General features: G+C 39.4%; 1 protein-coding gene across 1 annotated transcript in view; it reads left to right on the top strand.

The window, feature by feature from the left end:
* LOC134541471 (protein rhomboid) overlaps positions 1–19,245 on the top strand; it is a 219,627-nt gene that overhangs the window by 35,349 nt on the left and 165,033 nt on the right. The window contains exons 2-4 of the mRNA XM_063384957.1: positions 2,083–2,245; positions 5,694–5,717; positions 16,401–16,565. Coding sequence (XP_063241027.1) covers positions 2,114–2,245; positions 5,694–5,717; positions 16,401–16,565 — 321 coding nt within the window. The 5' untranslated portion in view covers positions 2,083–2,113. The remainder of the gene's footprint in view (positions 1–2,082; positions 2,246–5,693; positions 5,718–16,400; positions 16,566–19,245) is intronic.

The following is a 19,245-nucleotide window of genomic DNA, read 5'->3' as shown; positions in this document are numbered from 1 at the left end:
CAATACCGTCACATTTCAGGAATAGCAGTTGGCCTGGGGCTACCAATCAAACAGAAGATTACACTTTTGATTCATACGTCTGAAATCAAAGGCATCCTAAGTAATTACATTTTTTTTTTTTTTTTTTTAGAGAATTATAGAATACAGTAGATCTTGTGTATACATATATATATATATATAAATAATGGGGTGGCCAGTATTGCACTGGACATGACAGTCGCGTGACGGAAGCAGAACTAAGAGGGCTGTGAAACTTTGGAGGCTGGAAGGAAATAGTTCACAAGTGAAAAATCTCCGATCAGAACAGGAATCGTACCAAAGGCTATAACCCCTGTTACCCCTACCCCACACATATATAAATTGATTATTAAAGGTTTTAATTGTTACGGGGGGGGGGGGGGGGGGGTCGTTACGTAACAGCATGAGAAGGTGTATGTAGATGCATGAGCTGGAAAAGTAAGAGAACAGGATAATTATAAAATATAAATTAATTTTTAAACTATTCCTCGCCAAACCCCAAGAATCAGAGTTGTGATAAAGCCCTGCATTAGATACGGAGTTAATTTTCAAAAGCCAAGTATATTCCTAAAAAAATATGTTTCTTCACAGTTTTTGTGTTACATTATGATCAAATTTAACCATGGTTGATTGTTTATAAATGATTATCATTTCAATAAAATATTCATATCACATTCAATCATTAGCCTTTTTTTTTGATTAACGATTATAATTTGTGGAATTTTCCAAGTAAGTTTAAACTCGATGTGTTATCCATGATGATGATGGTGATTATATCGACCATGTCGATGGTATGTCACCTCCAATACCTCGCTAGTAGGTGGCTACCGTCCATCCCACCGTTGCAGTCGAGGATACGCTCTTTTTAACTTTCATCTTTATATAACTAATGTAAAGTTTCTTAGGTTATATTTTATATATTTATTTCTCAGTTATTATACATTTACAAATGTTTACAATCGTCAAAATACCGCATGTAATTTGTAATTTGAAGTGACTATATGCACTCACATACAAGCTTGCTTTCTTGAGAGCTAAATTTCCAGGTTAATTAAGTGAATATTGTTAACAAAGTGTAAAAAAATGGTACATAAATTATTATTAATATAACATGTGAACAAAATGGCCTCCGTGTTGCTGGCGGCTGTTTCTGCGCCCAACCTGCCGTCTCCTGAGGGCTGGACACGAGCACCCACGCTGTCTCACGGTGTCTCGCGGTGTCTCGCGGTGTCTCGCGCTGTCTCGCGCTGTCTCACGCAGTGCTGATAAAGTCTCAGGGCTCAGGACACAGCCAACTGTCTGGTCAGCTGAGCGCGGTAGAGGGGCTGAGGCGGCGACTGTGCTGGGTTGGTGGTCCCAGCCGAAGCTCTAATACCCTCCCGATCAAACAAATAGGGAGCGATCCCTTGCAGTTCTGTATATTTTAAAAAAGGTCTGGAATGTTCTTAAAGGAAAGAACTGGAAGATACTCCCACACTACCCTTCAAGGGCGCACATCGGGATGGGGACACGTGAGCAACGCCGGCCGAGAGGTCGGAAGAACACACGTCTCGCGCTGTCTCGCGGTGGTGTTTCCCCGCTCCGTCGAAACTCGAGCCGCGCTGCGTGATGGCTTTGAATATATATACTGTATAGAAGTCGCGAGTGGATAGGATTTACTCTACGTGTTTCAGGAGCGTATGATGAGCAGCTTGGGAACTTCACCGCTGCAGTGCGCTGCCGTAACGCCCTGTATCGTCTTAGTTGTTATTTACACGTTAGAGCGCAGCAGTGTCGCCCGCTGTCATTCCCCGCACCCCCCACCTATCAAACACTGCAGCTCAAGGTCGTTCAACGGGAGGGGGAAGGGGTGTTTGAAGAGTTCGACACTTGTCCGCTAGGGACCACCACAAGTCGATGCCCTAGAGATAGTGGCGATTGCGGACGGTGAATTAACCAACTACCTCAAAACCGTATTAGAAATGTTAACCTGGGCTGGCGACTTCTATACGGTATATATATTCAAAGGTGATGGCGAACCGGCAGGCAAGCGGCCCGCGACACGCAGCTGTGCCGGTGTTGCAGGGGCCGCGGGCAGGGGGCGCTGAGCGGCGACATGCGGCTGTCCTGGGCCGCGCTGGCAGCGGGACCCCGCCGCGCCATGCAGCAGGCAGAGCCCTTGCCCGAGCCGGAGCAGGACGAGTCAGAGCTGGACGAGTCCGAGCTACGGCGGGAGCTGCTCAACGACGTGAGTAGCTCGTGCGACCTCCTTGCATCTCCTGCACGCTCCTTTCAGCTCTGTGCCGCCAATCAGCATTTTTGGAACACATATTTTGAATTTGAATTTTTGAAACATTCATTTTACCAGTAATTTTGCAGATAAAACTTAAAAATTCTTTCGCTTTCTGTACATTAATTACCTATTTAACTCACGAGTTACTTGGTAGGATGAAAGACCAAAATACATTTGCCGAATAACTTCTGCTTTTAAAACAGAAAAGTCGCCTCTCTTTTTTTTTCCTTGACATTATTCACATGACCACTGAAACACATATTTTTTTTCCCTTCCGATAAACTATTCTCAGTAATGATGATATAATTAATCAATAGGACACTGCAATAAATTACGATATCACGTGCAATTATAGAAAGAATTTGCAGCGTACTTCGTGTCCCGGAGATTGATGGGTCGTAACAGTTCTGCAAGTTGTTCATAAGTGAAACACTACGCAGCAGCACCTGTACGATTTTCAGACCCGTGCAGATAAAACTTAAACTCCCATTTTATCTTTGTCAGGCCAGTTCTCCCCAACCGATTCCCAGCCCCAGGTCTGATTATTTTGCCCAGTCTTTGCGAGCCGGCAGGTGCGCTCGTGTTATCCCCGCTTTGACGCACGCCCGTCGCCTGTAATTCTCCTCCGAGCCGTGATCGAGACGCCTTATCTCTCGGCGCTCTCCTGAGGCAAGCAGCCTAGAGGCGCGCCCTTCTCGACGTATCGGCACGTCTCAGTGTTTCAGGGGCACTACGCAACCCGCGTTAACCTCATAACATTCAATGCTATTTTCATTTTGCTTATAACTTATTAACTAATATAGATTTCGAAATTATGCTTGCTTGATATGTAAGACAACGATGCTCTTATCAAAGCCCCTTTCTTCAAAAACGTGCATAAATTATGGTTTAATTATAATCTTTACTAATATGCATAAGTGTATTGTCTAGGTTTGAACCATAATTTATGCACGTTTTTGAAGAAAGGGGCTTTGATAAGTGCATCGTTGTCTTACATATCAAGCAAGCATCATTTCGAAATCTATATTAGTTAATAAGTTATAAGCAAAATGAAAATATCATTGAATCTTATGAGGTTAACGCGGGTTGCGTAGTGCCCCTGAAACACTGGAGTGGCCTCTTAATTTCCCACCGTCATGCAGTTTCTACCTCCCCCCCTCCCTATACTGCCTTTCCAGGGAACCATGCCCAGGGAACCATGCCCAGGACACTGACCGGCCACTGACCCCGGCTGAAGCCAAGGACACCCATTGGTCTTGGAAAGTACCGCCTCTGCCCGCTCGTGGCGGATTTGCGAGTTATTTCCCCTGGGTGACTTGGTGTAAGCTTTTGGACATACACCATTGCTTAGCACATGTATGTCTGTGGAAGAAAACTACAAAAAAAAAAAAAAACACAAATGACAAAAAACACAAATTAAGCAAAAATTTGCTGTTGTCAGGATTTAACGCCACACAATACTCCACAACAGGAATATGGTCAACAAACAAAGAAAAACAAAGAAAAATGGACTAACAGAACGAAAAAAAACCCCACAAATCATGACAGCACAAAAATACCGAACCAAAAAAATTCAGCACAACAGTTGAAACGAGACAAAAACACAGCAAAACGAAAAGACGAAACAAACACAAAAGTTTTCCAAAAACAAAAAAAAAAAACACAAATGATGACAGCACAAAAATATTGAACCCAAAAAAATTCAGCACAACAGTCAAAACGAGACAAAAACACGACCAAACGAAAAGACGAAACAAACACAACAGTTTTCTAAAACAGAAACAAGCGACGTTTCGGGAACTGCTATCTGCTCCCGTCCTCAGGCAGAGACGCACATGGTACGGAAACACAGGTGCGACTGTTTTTTTTGTCTTTTTTTTTTGTAGTTTTCTTCTGCAGACATACGTGTGCTAAGCAATGGCGTATGTCCAAAAGCTTACATCAAGTCATGCACTCCCATTGCACAAATCTTTCAAAGATAATATTTCCCCTGAACGCCCGCTAAACGCCTGCCAGCCGGCGCCTCACACCACAAGCAGTGCCCCCTCATTCATTTCAAATCCACCAGAGCGCTGCACTAGTCCCCTCCATTAAGCCCCATGCTTTCGAAGTCGCCTCGTGCACTTATATGTAGACGAAATCGCATTGGTTATTCTTTCACATCTGAAACTAAAAAGGTCCACCAGTCTCCCAAAGATATGTTAAGGGGACATTTATTTACGTTACACCAATGAAGAAGAGAGTGTTTGTAATAGCTCTTGCACACTCCTAACTCTTGCTTCCTCCTCCGAGTTTGTAAACCCTTCCTGCACCTTGTTCCTGTGACTTTTCACGTGTCATGATCTTCCAGTGACGTGAAAGTCCTGCCTGCCTTCAAGGATCACTGGTACATTCAAACAATTAACATGAATGTAGGTATTTAAACACACACGTTTACCGGAGGCCACCCGATTCCTTCACATTCTGGAGCTAACGCATTATTTAAAAGTTACGTGTATTATTTAATATTTCAAATATACGTATTAGACGGGAATATACACAACACAACGATGTTTTAACTAGCGCCATGTAAATAATAATAAAAAACACAAGGGCTCCAACCTGACGGTGTAACACTTGTTGATTCGCATATTTATTTAAATAATAATTGTTATGTGGTGTCCTTAACATTAAAATGTTGTACGAGTTAGAATAATTACAGTTTGTTCACCAGTCACATAATTAAAAATTACTTATAAATCAGCTCTGAAAGTGAATGGCATTGGTACGTTGGCACAGACGGAATACTTGGAGCACAATGAGCGTATCGTAGGCCCTGTCTGGTGACAGCGTGGCACAGAACAGTGGTGTTTGGTTTCGTTTTCGTACCGATAGGTACATTGCTTAAATTCGCGATGACGGAGATGAAGTGATCTGAAGATCAAGAGTTATCTTTTTTTATGTGTGTATCATCCTAGCTCTCAGAATACGGCATTTGATAGGAGAAATTTCATGAATGTGACGGAAGTCGCATGGAACGGAAACGTGTAACCACGGTGCTGCCATCTGCGACAGGAGTGCAGGAGTGCAGGGGAAGAGTAAATTGTGTACGAGTGTAGGAGTGTAAATAAAGAGTATGGGAATGTACAGGAAGAGTCTAGGAGTGTAGGTAAAGTGTGTATGATTGGTCACTTATTTCATTAAATTTTAATTTAAATGTATGTGCTTTTTATTTTTAAAATAACTCAAATTTAAAATAACTACCTGTGTGTTTACAGTTTATGCCAATGCTGATTTAAATAATAATATAAACAATCTAATTTGCCCGTGTGATAGGTTTTCATGAACACGATAACTTGTATTTTGTACCTAACGTTCAAAACTGTAATACTAATGCATAATTATTTTTCTCTTTTTTTTTCAGAAATGGCGCCAGCTATTTGACAAGGTAATTTACCGCATAAGTTATTTATTTGAACTGTGTTACATAGGCTGTTGCTGCTGCATGAATTTAAATGTATGTGTTCCAATAACCTGCATGAGTAAACAATAATCACAAAAAGCACGACAATACAAGTGAATAAAAAACTGAGGACAAAAAAATGTTCGCTTACAGTCCTAGGAATCCAATCAAATTCTATACAGTTCACACTCGGCCTGTTCAACACTGGCACATGTGGCGATAACGTGAGCTAGCTCTTCCTCGCGAGAATTGTTTCCCAATGTGGCGGGAAATTCAAATTATAACCCTTGCCTCTTATGGCATATTTAATGCTTATACGAGTGTTTAAAAGAGAAAAAAAATGTACTTTTAAAAATTCTCATCTCTAATTTACGAAAAAAACGCTGGTTACAAATTGTCCAGGGATCTTCATAAATTTACAGACGCTGTGTTCACTTACTTTGAACGTGAATCCAAAAGAATATTATTGGTATATTAACCAAAAAAAAAATTCAAAAACTTGTTGTCTACAGTAATAACACACTTGTTTAGTCCATGTGTTTGTTTGGAACGACACACACAACTCTGGCGTCGAAATACGGCGTAGTTTCTATGAAGATCCAGTTATTAGAACTCTTCGTTTACTTCAGTTAAATTCTTCGAAGTACGTAAATTTACTGTAATTTCTAACAGAGCGCAGGCTGTATATTTTAGGCTTCTGCGTAACGTGTGTCGGCATATGCGGCACTGTGCGTGACAAAAACATTAGCTTCCTTATTAATTAGAGCTTGAAGCATTATTGCAGGTTTGTGACACATGATTTATATGATGGGTGTACTTCGATACAGTTTTCTGGTGATGAAATACGATTATAAGATGAATTAATGAGTAGCGAAGCAGTTTCAGCGGCCTCCATCTTGAAATTCCGCAATCTTTGTGGTATGAAATCGGGGAAAAAATATCTTTAAAATTAAATATAATAAAAATTTTAATATAAAAAATAATCCCGCCATTTTGAAATTTGTCCGCCATATTGAAAATTCGTAATTTTTAAACTACAAAATCATGAAAATTTTTAAAAATCTTAAAAATATATATATATATTTATTCGATCCTTTGTTGAACAATAACCTAACAATGTCTAACCCTGCGAGTGTTCCTTCACAGTCATGTCCTCCTGCGCTTATAAAGTAAGCCCTTCGGTGTGGAGACTGGACTCCGCCATCAGTCTCGAAGAAACAGCTGTAAGCGCGAGTGGTTGTGTCTGGCTGCGGCCTTAACGCCAAGTCCTCCCCTCAAGTCCCCACAAGTCCAGACTGCGCTTGCAGAACGAGGTTAGCTCCCGTCCTTGGGACACGGCGGAAAGCCGAAAGGAAAGGGAAGAAAAGGCCCCCCTTTTTTTATCGCCACGCGACGCCGAGTGCAAACACTGGCTCGTGATTGGCTCTCGTGGCACTACCCTCTCCCCCCTTAACCATCCGCGCTGCGCGGCCCTTTAATTAAATCGCTTCCCCCCTCCTTCTTCTACATCTCGGCTAGTCTCTGCCTCTCCGACTTCACTTCGTTAACATTTCACGCGACTTTTTTCTGCTCCCCTTTCGTTTAACTTTTAACGGCGGAATTTTTTTTTTCTTTTTTTTTTTTTGCATGGAGCTGGCTGCCGCGCGCCGTCAACAAAAACGCGGAGTTGTTCCTCGACTTTGCTTGTTGTGCGGTCACGAGGAGAATATCGTGCGATGTTCCTCTCTCTCTCTCTCTCTCTCTCTCTCTCTCTCTCTCTCTTTTCTGCCACCGGCCGCAGTCCGGAGAGCGAACAGTGCTTGCAGGCCAGTGCGTTACCACTGCACACCCTCGCTATGCACGGGCAGGATAGGACTAGTATCCTTACTATACAATCTGAACACTTCAGAATCATTTATTTACAAGAGGTTTCTTTCATTGATGAGACCACAGACAATGTGAAACAACTCGCTTTAATATGTTGTCCGTTGGAAACAGCGGTAAGCCCAGGGTCGTATATATAGTACTCAATAGAGACCTGAAAAATTCGCGGGTTCATTTTTCGTGTTATGCTAAAATTCAAATAATTGTACCTTAGTGCTGCTTCTGTCATTGGTCCACTGTTAATCTGGAGGACTGAGGGCCAATTAGAGACCCTCACTCGTAGAAGTGTCGAATCACAGGCCACCCAGTCGAGACGACTTACAAGTCAGCAGCCAATGAACAGTTGGCGTTTGGCCGAGTGTGTAAAGGATATTGGAGTCTATCCTGGAGGTAATTGAACCCGCGAATGTTTCCGGTCTCTAGTACTCAAGTATAAGTGTTTTGCATATTTTCCTAAATTGTTTTGCTATTAGTGTGAGCAAAAATTATTCATCTAGATTAAGGGCATGAAGAAGCACATCGACATAAAATATCTCTAATATAATTTCCATTGATATAGTTTTGTATAAATGAACAGATTCCGGAATACAACAGCCAGGGATGGAATCTCTAATTATTTCACCTGAGCGACTGTAGATTTTATAATATGGTTACACCAGTAGTTAACATATAGTTACCTTACGCCACTAACATCGACTTTTGACAAATGAGAAAAAAAAAATCTGGGGGTATTTACACTCCAATCCACAACTGACCTTTGAAAATGGTTCATTTATTTTATGTAGAAATTGATAATTTTTTTTTTAATTTAGTGCAACTGTACTGTTTGTATATTTTTTTCATAACTTTAGTACCTAATTTTAAAATTCAGATAGAAACCAAAGTTTTGATAATGACTTTCCAAGACATCAGAAATGCTTAAAAATAAACAAATATTTGGGACTCCCCATTTTACTGGGAGGTATTCCCAGGGTGGTCGGGGGGGGGGGGGGTGGTTGGGGGGGGGGGGCTCGGTTATGATATGTGAAATGTTTTAACGCACGAGTTTACACTGATCGGATAGTAAATTATAATAATTCACTAGAAACCATACAAATTATGCGAAACGCTCATATCACATTTACAGCTTTATGTTTATACATTTATTAAAGGCTAGAATATGGCAGTAACTCTCGGACTGTTTCCTTATTAATTTCTTTTTTTTTTTTTTCAATTCACTCTCCATAAATGATCATATCGTAACTGAAAAAAAAAAGTTCTGTAAATTTAAAGGGATAGTAATATTACAGATATGGCATTTATTTAGACGTTACACTCTGCCGTAATGCCTACCGCACGTTCCAAATGTGATCACGGGAATATCGAAGAATAGGAAGGGAGGGGTAAGGTGGTGCAGGAGGGGGGGGGGAGGGGGAGAGAGTGACAAGCGCGCGCATGCGCAGACGTGCCTTGGCTGGTAGTACGGGCCTGTCTTTAGGCGCCAGCACAGGCGACACTGCTCAGAAGGACCGCTGATTGGGCCTGGCTGTAATAACTGCTGCAATTAAGACCGCGGCGGCGGCGGAAAGGACGACAAACAAACGACGAGCGCAACACGCGGCTCTAATTACCTGCGACCCGCCGCTGAAGTCGGCAGTCATTACCGAGTCGTGTTTTGCTGCGGTGACACAGGCGCAAAGTTCACAACCACCGACTAACACATCAACAAAACTTTCAAAACAGACAGGGCTTACAGTTCCCGAAACAGGAAAATGCGAAAGCACATTTAATTTGAAATATTTGTGTGGATGTTAATTAGCAATTCGAGGGGAACACTGTTGAAGCGACAACCAAACTTGAAGTTCTACAGTCGCATTTGGTTTGAATACAACCTGTTACTAGGTATCCGGGTAAGCTCAGCAGTGTTGTATTCGATAAAATCATGGAATTAATTGTCTTAGTAAAATTATGTTCGTACTAGAAAACATTCAATACACACTCTATGCATATGTGTTTTGCTGCAATTACAATCTTAAGTCTAGAATAATACCAGTCTTAAATAATTTTTGCGCCCTCTAATTTAAGGAAATTTTTAAATTATTTCAAACTTTGCCGAGCGTTTATAAAACCATGTTTAGCAATTATTATTTTTTTTTTTTCAATCTTCTTCAGTTTCGTTTCGCGCTTCGCTGAATATATAAATTATATAAGTTACTACTATTTTAGTAATCTCTAAAACTATAAGTGAACCATGATACATTATTTGTACTTAAACAACAGTCACTACTCGTACTGTATTGGCAGAGTGGTTTCATGGCCCCCACATTTGATTACGGGCCCTGGAACCAGGATCGGCGCCCCCCCCCCCCCCCTCCACCCAAAACATAATTGTAACAGAAAATAACTCTACTACAGTGTGAAACAAGACGAAATGGCAGAATAGCTGCCATGTCTCACACATGTGCCAGACCTTGGGGAAAGAATTAGTCTCCTCAAAGGAGGAGGAATTAAACATGGTGTGTCATGAATGGTGTGCGCAACAATGAACCAAGCCATATTCCTGATCACTTCGCGGTAACATACCTACTCACTTCACTTACCTGCAGTCACTTTTAATTTTTGGGAAAATTCGAGAATTATGGACCAAATTACCGTTAACAGAAATATCACCTACTTACTAACTAAGTATGTACAGGCTCTATCATTAACAGTTATTAATAAAATAATTGGAGAAAATGTGTAAACAATTCATTTACTGTTATTAAAAATTATAATTGTTTTATTTTAATCAACGCACAAATATTATACCAGTAATTAATAAACAAACGTAAGCAGGCTTCATTTAATTTATCGATTACAATCACTATGATGATTTTTTATTTAAATAACTTAAAAAAAAAAAAAACTTTCCGATGAGTATTCAGTTTAGTAAATAAAATTCAGTGATGTTTTCACTTTTTTTTTCAACAGACCTGCTAATCCAATTTTCTTCGCTCAACACTAATAGTGTAGATAATCGACTCCCCGTTGATTAAGTGTAGCAGCTGGTTTGTCACAAGTCGTTAGCGCTACCTAGCGGCTGATCCGTAACGGATCGTGTCTTAGTTCTCAGCGCGCTCGCTAGATGGCTGGTGCGTCGCGCCTCGCGCGCTTCTGTCCTCAATGCTGTATGATGGAAGAATAGACTTATGTATGTGATAGCACGTGCGCCGGATATAACCGCATATGATTGGGACAAAAATTCCATTCTAAATTCGTCGCAACGCAGAATTTTCGAAAAAATTTGTCTAATTTTCCGCTATAGTTCACATGTTACAATGGAGTTCATAAAGAATTTTTTTTACCTCCAAATGAACATAAATATGCACGAACATAACACTAAGATTTATAGAAAATTTCAGGACACCAGATCACACAGTCAATTTTTTTTAAAAAAAGTATACATTAATGGGCATAAAACTATATTTTTTTTTCTACAACAAAAAATTACAAAACACAAATAGTTTACCAATATCTTAAATAAAATAAAAAGGTTCTATTAGAACACCTTTCCCCACTCAAAGGAATGTTTCACCTAATAAAACACAAAAAAAAAACAATTGAACTATTGTTAATGTTTTTTTTTACGAAACAAATTAATACAAGTATTTATGTACTAAAATTAAAATTTTGTGGCAAAGTGGTAATATTAACCGTAACGAATTCATTGTTTTTTCTATGTACTCTTGTTTTGTACTGTAAGTATATTAATAGGTTGGCATGTTTTTTTCCTAAACATTTTTGTTATTTATTTAAATGGTAATTTATTTGTTTATATATGTATTTACTGATATTTTCTACATCCCACGGCACTCGACCATGTGGGATTTACAGAACGACATAAATACAGTAAATAATTTTCCTAGGAAGGTTCCTTGGAATCCTTGGAAGTGTTGATGGCGGGTTTCATACAAGGTTGAAAATGTAGCCAACCAGAGGACTGAAATTGCCCCGAATTATCAACAGTATTAAGAACTTGGAAATGCTCACCCTTTTTTCGATCGTTCCGTATGATGACTTCGGCCCGTTTTACAGTGGCACTTATATAAACGATTACGAATGTCGCGGAATAGAGTTTCTACAACACACACAGTCGGAGACTTACACATACGGATTAGCTCAATGCTGAACTCTTCGTCTTCCGTGTACATTTCTCATTGCGACCAATAGAAGCAGAGTACTTGGCCGCGCTGGTAGCCATGTTTGTTTACGTTGTAATTACGTAAAATAATTGTTTAAAGTACAAGAATATCTAGTGTTCTATTGTAACTTGGTCGTTCATTTTTATTATATACGTAAATTCTGCCGGTGTTATGATCTCGAAGCATAAAATATTTTACAATTAACTTAATAGTTCTTAACCTTGAAAGCCAATCTCACTGATTGCCAATTGTTACGTTTCCGTGCATTGTTGGAGCATCAGAGACGCGATAACGGGAGATCCGTCTGTTTCCGCTTGGCTTTCGCGTCATCCATTGGATCGTTCGTGTGTATGACATTGTAGATAATATTATGTATGTGATATACATTTCAAAATAAAATCACGTGATGTTATCATGGACGAGTCGTTTATTACATTTGTTCGAAATTTAATAATTAATCCCAGAAGATAAAACAAGTGTGGTTTACTGATTTTTAATTTAATTGTAGGTAATACGCGAGTCATTCCAACCATTAAAATTTGTATATTAGTTAGTTCGTGGTAAAATCACCCTATTAGGTATTACTTTACAGTTGCTGCTTTTTTTACTTTTAAATGGAAAACAATCAGGAAGTTTTCGCTGTACAGAATTTGGACACACATTGGTAAATTGTATTCTGTAATTATTATGAGTAATGTTATTAAGTCGTTTGCACTTTATCCAATGCGTACAATTAAAATTAATTTCAGGTTTTTTCATCGCATGAGAACTTGTGGTAGACTTGTATATGCTTTTTTTCCCCCCGTAATGAATCAATATATATTAGTATGTATTGACATCTTGTTCCCCCTCCTCCTTGTGTCAAACACTAACCTGTCTCAAACGTCCATGCCATGCAGGTAGACGCGTCTGGATAGTGTCCTTGAAAACCCATGCCAATATAAACAAGTTTAAATTCGCACAAAAATACACACGTTTTATTATAAAAGTTAAAATGGACACATGAATTCGTAATTTTGTTGTCATCGACGTTTTTTTTTTGTCATAAATTTTCGTTTGAAAAATCGGATGACGTGACCATTCCGACTTCAGAATATTCCAATCCGAACACCGAACACGGGACGTTGTAATAGCATCAGTGACTTGGTCACTTCTCAGAAAACATAACTGTGTGCACTGTGCCTCGATCGCAAAATGTATGAATAAAAAATTGGAGACTAAGGCAATTCTTTCCACCAAGAAAAGCAATTCAGTGTAAAACTGGCTGTTAATCGAGTATGCAACTTAAGAAGTATGAGAGTAAGGTCAGCTGGAAGATATTTGTCGAAATACAAAAAAAAAAAAAAAAAAAATGCCTTTAAATCTTTATTAGTTTATAAGAGACTGTAAAATACATATATTGTAAGTAAGAAAGACTGCACGAAAGAAACAGTAAAATATAGCTTGGACCAGGGGATAGTCACTAGTTAGGGCCTACGATGGCTTATTGAAGACTGTGGAAAAGACTCGTGCCAACGTGAGAAAGCTATTTTAGACTAAATAATTTTATAATTTTATGTTGAATAACTTGACTTTTATGAAGGAATCTGATTTTATTTTCGAAATTTACTTTAGTTTACTGGTTTAAAATCATTCATGCTAAATACATTATTTCTTTGATATTTTGAATGTAGGTGTTGGTGTCACTGTTCGTTTCAAAATTTAAAACTGTTATAGTTTGAATTTGAAACGAATGCAATTTGGTATTACTTTGAGTTATTTAAAAATTTGAGATGGAAAAAGTTAAGAAGAAAACTTTTGGAAGATGTTGGGTGCCGCACTGTGAAAATATTAAGCCTAGAAACGATGTGAAACATTTTAGTTTCCCTAATGATGTTGTTAGGTTATGTGTATTTGTTGGACTTCAGAATAAGTTTTCATTTGATGGATAGATGATAACCTAAGTTATTCTCCGAACGATTCTAACTAAAAAAAATTGTTGAGGGGGGGGGGGGGGAATTAATAATACATATTTCCATTAATCTGGAATAAAAATAACACCCTAGATCCTATACAATATGGAGCCCCAGATCCTGCGGTATTGGGACAAACAAAATTACCTTCTTAAACAATAACATTGAATTCAATTTTTGTACATACATTTAATAAATAAAAAAACCGTTCGAAAACTATTTTAAAACCATTATTTAACATTATGCATTAATAAAATACCTATTTAAAATACATTTTTGCATGGTTTTTTCACGCTGGTTGTTGGTATTATTACATTACATAGTGGCGGTTATCCGAGAACAAATATAAAGAAAAGAGGTTCAACCTGGGAGTGAAATCTCTCTCTACTTGTATACTCCTTGGCTTGGACTGAACTGGCCACACACTTGACAGTCGTGACGTAATGTATTGATCGCGTGGAAGACTGTATAGCTGTCGAGCTCAGAGCGCAGTCGGATTTGTGCCACTTCCCTACAGGGGGTACTGGTTACGAGACCCGGAAAAGACAATACTATTTTTTGTATTATTTTAATTTTTACCCAATTTTCTAGCTTAATAATTACAGATTTTCAGGTTGGTGGACGTAACAAAATTTGCAACGGTTACGTCATGTTTCAAAATGGCGGAAAGTTCTAAAAAAACAAAATGACGGATGTGGCGTAATAATTCAAAATAGCGGAATCGATGACTTATTATTATTTATTTAATTATTATGCCAGTCCTCGGACCTACAGAGTAAGTTTGTAATTGTAAAAATTTCATTATAAGACATGGGGGGGGGGGGGGGGGCTCTTTGTGCTCTAAAAGACACAACGAGTCACACACATAAAAAAAAAAAAAATGTTATAGTGCCAGAAACTCGCTTTCCACAGAATCAAACAATCGATTATTTCCCATTACCTACTTAGAATTCTCGAAGGAAAAAAAAAATAAATCCACAAACACAACTTAGCACTGTCGTGTCCTAGAACTTGACTTAGAAACTCAAAATGCCAAACCACATAATTTACAACCAGTGACGGATCCAAGGGGGGGGGGCACCAGGGGCAAGCCCCCCCCCCCCCCCCCCCCCCCCCGAAAAAACCAGTTGTCTGCTACATTAATATTGCCTACAAAAATGATTGTTTCTGAAACCAATAAAATATTTTAATATAATTAATGAATTTCTTGTAGAATCATAAAATCTGGTGGTTGGATGTTACGTGTAGTGTGAGTAGATTAAAAACAAATTTAGTAATTTTAAGACATTTTTTTCTCTGGCTATTCTGAAATCCTAGAGTGCCCCCTCCAAGGTGAACCGCTGGATCCGCCACTGCTCACAACCATCACAAGCTGGAACCACGCTACTTGGAACAGGCGCCACACAGAAGATTGTGTCTGGTGTGTTCCTGAACTGTGGCAGCTCCCTCAATGCTTGCACGGCCACACGAGGCACTGCTAGCCGACACTGCACGGCCCATGCTACGGCTGGTGCGATCACACGGATATCAACTCTCTCAGCATTACCTTTGAATATATACACTGTATAGAAGTCGCCAGCCCAGGTTAAAATTTCTAATACGGTTTTGAGGTAGTTGGTTAATTCACCGCCGCAATCGCCACCATCTCTAGGGCATCGACTTGTGGTGGTCCCTGGCGGACAAGTGTCGAACTCTTCAAACACCCCTTCCCTCTCCCGCTGAACGACCTTGAGCTGCAGTGAATGATGGATGGGGGGTGCGGGGAATGACAGCGGGCGACAGTGCTGCGCTCTAACGTGTAAATAACAACTAAGACGATACAGGGTGTTACAGCAGCGCACTGCAGCAGTGAAGTTCCCAAGCTGCTCATCTTATTCCCCTGAAAAACGTAGAGTAAATCCTATCCACTCGCGACTTCTATACAGTATATATATTCAAAGGCATTACATACAGCCGCTGATTCAACGCAAGAACGCGAGAAACTCAACACGCCAGAAGTTAAATGACGTTTCTTGCTGATACCAGTATAAGAAGGCAAATCACTAAAGCAAGCATCGGAAAACGTTCCACTTGCAGCTTTTCGGCTCACGTTTCAGTTTTCTGTATTTTAAAATTAGATACTTTGTAAACTCTCAAGTACAGCGACTATTCAATAGAAAGATACGATTTTATTTCTAACCCATGCAGTTTTTTTCTCTCACGTGTTTTAATTATTTCAAAGCGAAAGATAATAACGATCTTAAATACAAATATTAATTTTTCTAAGGACTGATGGGGGGGGGGGGGGGGGGGGAGGTTTCTAAGAAGCTCGAGGAAGAATTTTTTTTTTTCCCTGTTTTACGTTTTTGAGTTGTAGGGTTGTAGACGTCTAACGACTTTCTTGGACATATAAACTGAGAGGCGTAACAACTGGATGATGGGGGAGAGGGGGGGGGGGGGGGGAAAGAGAGAGAGAGTGAGAGAGAGAAGAAAAAAAAAACACGCTGAAAAAGAATTAGTCCGGACGTACACTGGGCTGAATAAAATGGCACCAAGAAAATAATTTAAGTAAAAAAAAAAAATAGAGAAAAACTAAATTATTTTAAAATTAAAAAAAAAGGTGCCTACAATGCACATGATTGGCACAAGCGCCGGGGCTATTGTTGGCCGTGCCGCGCGCATGCCGCGCTGACGGGCGGGTGCCTGTGTTGCAGTACGACCCGGAGGGGTTCGGCGAGATCCCGTGGGACGACTTCCTGGCCGTGCTGCACAACCCCGACTTCCTGGCCGAGCTGGAGCCCAACAAGAGAGACGTGTTGCTGCAGCGCGCCAGGGAGCGAGCCACCTCCGCCATCACCTTCCAGGACTTCGTGAACGTGGTGAGTGGCCCGCCCTCACCTTCCAGGACCAATACCGGAGATCCCAACCTTGTGGAGTGCCTGTCAGTAGTGAGAAACATTTGGCATAATAAAGAGAAGAAGGGGGGGGGGATACGGGGGCCCTCCCCCGGGAAAATTTTGTTTAGTATGTGCCAAATGGTGCTATTTAAACCATTTTCCTGGTCGAAATACCAATATTATTTTAAGACACATTTTCTGAAATAGGAGACAGGAGGGTTGATACCGTATTTGAACAAATAATGTCTGCTTAACACATAAAACAATCAAAACACGGCCTAAATCCTTCCCCACAAGGGAAGCCTAAGATGCACATAAAGTTCTGCCATTCCCGATTACACCCGAACAATTCACCTTCCGCCAACCTCGGGTTTATTTATTTATATATATATATATTTATATTTCTATGTTTATTTTAATGTAGCTATACTAACCTAACTAACCGTCCATAGTGTTTTAAAGTGTTTTAATGTAGCTAACTTAACCGACCACTTTTAAAATTTGAATTCATTTTTCCTGCGCTGAGCGCTAACGTGTTGCACTCTTTTGGCATTTTATAAAAATCAAATAGTTACAATCAAAGGAAGAGATAGCATAGTCTTCGTCAAATTAAAATAATTACCACGTTATATATGTTCTAACACAATTTTCTCAGCTGAGTTAACCTGAAAAAAAAAATCGAATTGCAGAATTTTAAAGCTGGTTTACAGCATTTTAAAAATAGTTACAAGAATTTGTAGCTATTAATATAATATTAATAATGTTTTTTTTAAATTGTTCCATGAACTATATTTCATTTGTCTGGATACTAAGTGCTACATTGTATATCTTGTTTCGAACACAACTGGACCTAACTGCGCATGCGCTTTATCCTGTTAAGATTTCCGTTGCATGATGCGTGCATTTCGTTGCATGCTGTGGTTTCATCATTATCGTAAATAAGTTTAACATTATAAAAAACGCACTGTAGACATAATAAAATAACATCAGCTTAGCTATATAAGGTAAGTTAAAGGGAAATCATTTTGAAAATATGACAGTATTCCTTATTGGCTCGTGACGTACTTCCTCTCCGTCGCTCCCGGCATGCCTCGCGAGTCGCGACAGAAGCGGCGGCCATGTTTACTAGCGGCGGACACCCCCCCCCCTCCCACACCCGGCCGCATGCTTGCCTGCAGCTTGGTTACGTAACGAAACAAATAATCCCGGTTGTTCATGGACTCAGAGATTACCTCACGTGTGTAAAAGTAAGAATCACGAGGCCTTTTGTCGCACGTAACTGGTTAATTACAGTCTTGTGCAAAGGGACACCATATATCAGTAATTTTTACAAAGAGCATACGTGGTTTTTCTGTCACATGAATTGACTGAATTTATAAAAGACGTACTATTCCTATTATACCATATTGTCCCAGTCACGGAATGAAGAATGAATGTATATCCGAGCAGAAGCAGCAACAGGCACCGTAGAGTGAGGTAATGTGTGCCGGAGAGCAGTGAAGCAGTGAAGCCTGGCTGCCGGCGGCAGAGGGTCGCGCCTGGCTGGTCCAGCGGAGATGCTGCAAGGCTTGTGGGTGGATGGGGGAGGGAGGGAGTGGAGGCGCCGGGAAGATGTTCCCACGGCCTCGCGTCTCGCTTGGACGCCCGGGAGACAGTCCGGCGGGACTCGGTGCTTCCCTGCACTGTGGCCTCTGGACTCCTGCACTCTTGGGACTCCTGCACCACTCTTGGACTCCTCGTTGCACTCATGGACTGCTCGTTGCACTGTAGGACTCGTCATTGCACTCTTCACTCTTGGACTCCTAGACTCTCGCATTCGACTTTTTTTTTAATTAAAGGACCAATAGTTCCTCAGTTAAACTGATGCGGTGCGCACTGTATCCTACAAATAAAATCTCTATAATCGCTACGATGGGGTTTTGACGATTGTTTTTTTTTTTTGTATTTACTTTGCAAGCTGGAAAAGGTGATTAAATCAAATAAAACTTTTTTTTTTCATTTTTGTGTCTAATTTAGATCTGCAACCAATTTTTTTTCGAAGTTAGCAAAATATATTTACAGTCATAAGGAACTATGGTTAAATTATATTAGTTAATACACTAAAAGTATAAAATTATATATTTTTTATAAAAGTTTATATTTTAAGAAGGTTAAATAACGATTAAAATTTTTGTTTTATCTTTAATAATACTGTTGTTTTAGTTCCCTCGATGAATTTACTGGCATCTGTTTTAAAGCCTAATGAAGCATTTCAAAACGAAATAATCATAATATTAATATTATCACTTGTATAAAATTAATTTTTTAATTTAATAAATGTAGATAATTTTAATTAATAATGAAAATAAATAAATATGCTGGATATTTATTCTAATTTATAAATTTTAATTATTTCTTAATAATATAATAAATTTAATGCAAATAAATCATGCATACTGAAACATAGCCTCCCTTGAAAAGTTTATACACACAATTTATATAACAATTTATATAATTTATATTCACAATAAACCATAGTTTTTCAATTGTATGGACCAATATCCAACATCTGTCACTGAAGTATATGATTTAAAAGTACATATATTATTTTTATTTGTATGAAACCTTTTTTTTTTTTTTTCATCCTGTCAGTTTTTATGTTGCATGCTGCTCGCGCATCGTA

The sequence above is a fragment of the Bacillus rossius genome, chromosome 18, assembly GCF_032445375.1.
Source record: "Bacillus rossius redtenbacheri isolate Brsri chromosome 18, Brsri_v3, whole genome shotgun sequence".
In the NCBI taxonomy this organism is placed as follows: Eukaryota; Metazoa; Arthropoda; class Insecta; order Phasmatodea; family Bacillidae; genus Bacillus; species Bacillus rossius.
The sequence above is the reverse complement of the archived record's forward strand: the minus strand, read 5'-3'. Positions and strand labels throughout refer to the sequence as shown.